The sequence below is a fragment of the Argentina silus genome (assembly GCF_951799395.1).
Source record: "Argentina silus genome assembly, contig: scaffold_593, whole genome shotgun sequence".
Taxonomy (NCBI): domain Eukaryota; kingdom Metazoa; phylum Chordata; class Actinopteri; order Argentiniformes; family Argentinidae; genus Argentina; species Argentina silus.
In genome coordinates this window covers 2,501-7,500 of record NW_028152487.1, presented here as the reverse complement: position 1 = coordinate 7,500, position 5,000 = coordinate 2,501, and the positions used below count along the sequence as shown (strand labels likewise).

At 44.6% G+C, this 5,000-nt stretch overlaps 1 protein-coding gene across 1 annotated transcript in view; it reads right to left on the bottom strand.

Moving 5' to 3' along the window:
• Positions 1–1,003: 1,003 nt before the first annotated feature.
• Positions 1,004–5,000, bottom strand: part of LOC310824789 (calmodulin-binding transcription activator 2-like) — a 6,021-nt gene continuing 2,024 nt past the window's right edge. Inside the window, exons 2-3 of the mRNA XM_083698039.1 lie at positions 2,791–2,865; positions 1,004–2,654 (exon numbers count right to left, since the gene is read on the bottom strand). Coding sequence (XP_083554165.1) covers positions 2,600–2,654; positions 2,791–2,865 — 130 coding nt within the window. The 3' untranslated portion in view covers positions 1,004–2,599. The remainder of the gene's footprint in view (positions 2,655–2,790; positions 2,866–5,000) is intronic.

Here is a 5,000-nt window from a genome sequence, read left to right as displayed (position 1 = left end):
GCAGGTCTCAGGGGAGGCTGGTGGAGGTAGAAATCCCATTCCACCTGTCTTTGATAGCATTCTTCATTCCAATCCATTTCTTGCATTACAATGAGCCCCTCCTCCGATTTCTACCTCCACCAGCCTCTAGTAGGTCTATAGTAGTAGTAGGTCTATAGTAGTAGTAGGTCTATAGTAGGTCTATAGTAGTAGTAGGTCTATAGTAGTAGTAGGTTAATAGTAGGTCTATAGTAGGTATATAGTAGTAGTAGGTCTATAGTAGTAGTAGGTCTATAGTAGGTCTATAGTAGTAGTAGGTCTATAGTAGTAGTAGGTCTTATAGTAGTAGTAGGTCTATAGTAGGTCTATAGTAGGTCTATAGTAGTAGTAGGTCTATAGTAGTAGTAGGTCTTATAGTAGTAGTAGGTCTATAGTAGGAGTAGATCTTATAGTAGTAGTAGGTCTATAGTAGGTCTATAGTAGTAGTAGGTCTATAGTAGGTCTATAGTAGGAGTAGATCTTATAGTAGTAGTAGGTCTATAGTAGGTCTATAGTAGTAGTAGGTCTATAGTAGTAGTAGGTCTATAGTAGGAGTATATCTTATAGTAGTAGTAGGTCTATAGTAGTAGTAGGTCTATAGTAGGAGTAGATCTTATAGTAGTAGTAGGTCTATAGTAGGAGTAGATCTTATAGTAGTAGTAGGTCTATAGTAGGTCTATAGTAGTAGTAGGTCTATAGTAGTAGGTCTATAGTAGTAGTAGGTCTATAGTAGGTCTATAGTAGTAGTAGGTCTATAGTAGTAGTAGGTCTATAGTAGGTCTATAGTAGTAGTAGGTCTATAGTAGGTCTATAGTAGTAGTAGGTCTATAGTAGTAGTAGGTCTATAGTAGTAGTAGGTCTTATAGTAGTAGTAGGTCTATAGTAGGTCTATAGTAGTAGTAGGTCTATAGTAGTAGTAGGTTAATAGTAGGTCTATAGTAGGTCTATAGTAGTAGTAGGTCTATAGTAGTAGTAGGTCTTATAGTAGTAGTAGGTCTATAGTAGGTCTATAGTAGGTCTATAGTAGTAGTAGTAGGTCTATAGTAGGTCTATAGTAGTAGTAGGTCTATAGTAGGTCTATAGTAGTAGTAGGTCTATAGTAGTAGTAGGTTAATAGTAGGTCTATAGTAGGTCTATAGTAGTAGTAGGTCTATAGTAGGTCTATAGTAGTAGTAGGTTAATAGTAGGTCTATAGTAGGTCTAAAGTAGGTCTATAGTAGTAGTAGGTTAATAGTAGGTCTATAGTAGTAGTAGGTCTATAATAGTGAAGTAGTGAAGGTTGTTGAAGGTCTGTTGAATCTATGGCGTGTGTGTGTGTGTGTGTGTGTGTGTGTGTGTGTGTGTGTGAGAGGCACTGCACATTTAAAAGCGCTCAAATTAACTTTTTACTTTTACTAAACCTAGCATCCTCTCTGGTACTCACCAGACCCTGACCCCTGACCTCAGACACCCCTGACCCCTGACCTCAGCAACCCCTGACCCCTGACCCCAGTAACCCCTCACCCCTGACCTCAGCCACCCCTGACTGGGGTGTTTCTCCTGGGGCCTGACTACCCTCTGAGCAGATCTGGGCAGGGGGCCTGACTACTTCCTGACCCTGCAGGTCTGGGCAGCGGGCCTGAAGGAGGTTAGAGGCTTTAAGAGGGTCTTGGCCTCCATGTTTAAGACTCTAGTTTTCAGTCACTGTCTCAAGCAGAAGTGTGTCAGCCGATCGAGCCGAAGCTTACAGCGACCGACACCACTACACACTTAGAAAAACATGCACTTAGAAATAAACATCCATATGACAATGATAATCATTTCTGTAGAATATATATGTGTGTATGTGTGTATATATATATGTGTATATATACTGTATACCTCAAAAGGACATTACATTCTGTAAAAAGCTGCATCGTGTTACTTTGCGAAAGGAGGGAAAGAAGAATAGATTCAAAATAAACAGATAGAAAACAAGTGAAGAGGTCACCAGCGGGTCAAAGTCATTCCGTGTGGTCACAGCTCCTCCAGGACACGTCGTCCTCCCTCCCTCATCCATCCCTCCATCCTTCTCTCCATCCCTCCATCCACAGCTCCTCCAGGACACGTCGTCCTCCCTCCCTCATCCATCCCTCCATCCTTCTCTCCATCCCTCCATCCACAGCTCCTCCAGGACACGTCGTCCTCCCTCCCTCATCCATCCCTCCATCCTTCTCTCCATCCCTCCATCCACAGCTCCTCCAGGACACGTCGTCGTCCTTCCTCCCTCATCCATCCATCCCTCCATCCACAGCTCCTCCAGGACACGTTGTCCTCCATCCCTTTCTCCATCCCTCTCTCTCTATCTCTCCATCCCTTCTCAGTTAATGAGGAGGGGAGGAGAGGAGAGGAGGAGGAGAAGGAGGAGGAGAGGAGGGGAGGAGCGACCGATACATGCAGACGACAGATGGAGGGAGGGAGGGAGAGAGAGAGAGGGAGAGAGGGAGGGAAAAGGGGGAGTGCAGACAGGCTTCCCTCTCTTGTCAGGTGGGCCGTCACCAGTCATCCTGTCTTCTCTCTGAGGGATGGAGGGATGAGGAGGAGGAGGAGGGGAGGAGGAGTTCTAGGTAGTAAGGCCTCTCCTCTCCAACTCCTTACTCTGCTTCAACTCTTTAATCCTGAGAGGGAGAGAAAGAGAGAGAGAGAGAGGGGGGGGGGGGAGAGAGGGGAGTTTTTAAATCCCAACGGACATCACATGACTGCATCAACGAGTGGCGAGGCGGTGATGTCACTCTGATGTCACTGTGACCTCACCGGTGTCGGCAGCGCCTCAGGAACCTCATGATCTTCCTGGCGGCCTGGTCCTGCTTCTTAGTCAGGAAGGAACCTCTGAGGGGCACAGAGTCAAAGTCACTCCACAGAGTCATAGTGTCACTCCACAGAGTCACTCCAGAGAGTCACAGTCACTCCACAGAGTCACAGTCACTCCACAGAGTCAGAGTCACTCCAGAGTCACAGTCACTCCACAGAGTCACAGTCACTCCACAGAGTCACAGAGTCACTCCACAGAGTCAGAGTCACTCCACAGGGTCACAGAGTCACTTTAACAGAGTCACAGAGTCACTCCACAGAGTCAGAATCACATAGTCACTCCACAGAGTCACAGAGTCACTCCACACAGTCATAGTCACTCCACAGAGTCAGTCACAGAGTAATTTCAACTGAGTCACAGAACTCATTCAGTGGGTGGATATGAGCACCCTGTTTGTGTTGTGAACTTGTTACCTATTTTTCACCCAATCAACAGATTGTTACTAGGTAGAATATGTGTAAATGTGGGATTTAATGTCCATATTTGGTCAGTCTCCTTCAGAGGAAGCACAACGTCCTGCCACTAGGCAACGCAGGCTAGCGTGTTAGCATTTATGGTTAGCACAAACTGTGCTAACTAGCAGCCTCTCCAAACCTCCAGATATATATTATATTATATATACACTCACTGGCCACTTTATTAGGTACACCGGTTCAACTGCTCCTTAACGGAAATATCTAATCAGCCAATCACATGGCAGCAACTCAATGCATTTAGGCATGTAGACCTGGTCAAGACCACCTGCTGAAGTTCAAACCGAGCATCAGAATGGGGAAGAAAGGTGATTTAAGTGACTTTGAACGTGGCATGGTTGTTGGTGCCAGACGGGCTGGTCTGAGTATTTCAGAAACTGCTGATCTACTGGGATTTTCACACACAACCATCTCTAGGGTTTACAGAGAATGGTCTGAAAAAGAGAAAATATCCAGTGAGCAGCAGTTCTCTGGGAGAAAATACCTTGTTGATGCCAGAGGTCAGAGGAGAATGGCCAGACTGGTTCAAGATGATAGAAAGGCAACAGTAACTCAAAGGTTGTTGGTGGTGGTGTAATGGTGTGGGGATATTTTCTTGGCACACTTTGGGCCCCTTAGTACCATTTGAGCATCGTTTAAACGCCACAGCCTACCTGAGTATTGTTGCTGACCATGTCCATCCCTTTATGACCACAGTGTACCCATCTTCTGATGGCTACTTCCAGCAGGATAACGTGCCATGTCACAAAGCTCAAATCATCTCAAACATGACAATGAGTTCACTGTCCTCCAATGGCCTCCAAAGTCACCAGATCTCAATCCAATAGAGCACCTTTGGGATGTGGTGGAACAGGAGATTTGCATCATGGATGTGCAGCCGACAAATCGGCAGCAACTGCGTCATGCTATCATGTCAATATGAACCAAAATCTCTGAGGAATGTTTCCAGCACCTTGTTGAATCTATGCCACAAAGAATGAAGGCAGTTCTGAAGGCAAAAGGGGTCCAACCCGATACTAGCAAGGTGTACCTAATAAAGTGGCCGGTGAGTGTATATAAACAAGCATATTATGTTCTCCCTGGGTCACTGAAGCTAACTGATACAACTACTACAGCTAGTTACTACAGCTAGTTACTACAGCTAACTACTACAGCTAGTTACTACAGCTAGTTACTACAGCTAACTACTACAGCTAACTACTACAGCTAGTTACTACAGCTAACTACTACAGCTAACTACTACAGCTAGTTACTACAGCTAACTACTACAGCTAACTACTACAGCTAACTACTACAGCTAGTTACTACAGCTAACTACTACAGCTAACTACTACAGCTAGTTACTACAGCTAACTACTACAGCTAACTACTACAGCTAACTACTACAGCTAGTTACTACAGCTAGTTACTACAGCTAACTACTACAGCTAGTTACTACAGCTAACTACTACAGCTAGTTACTACAGCTAGTTACTACAGCTAACTACTACAGCTAGTTACTACAGCTAGTTACTACAGCTAACTACTACAGCTAGTTACTACAGCTAACTACTACAGCTAACTACTACAGCTAGTTACTACAGCTAGTTACTACAGCTAACTACTACAGCTAGTTACTACAGCTAGTTACTACAGCTAACTACTACAGCTAACTACTACAGCTAGTTACTACAGCTAAC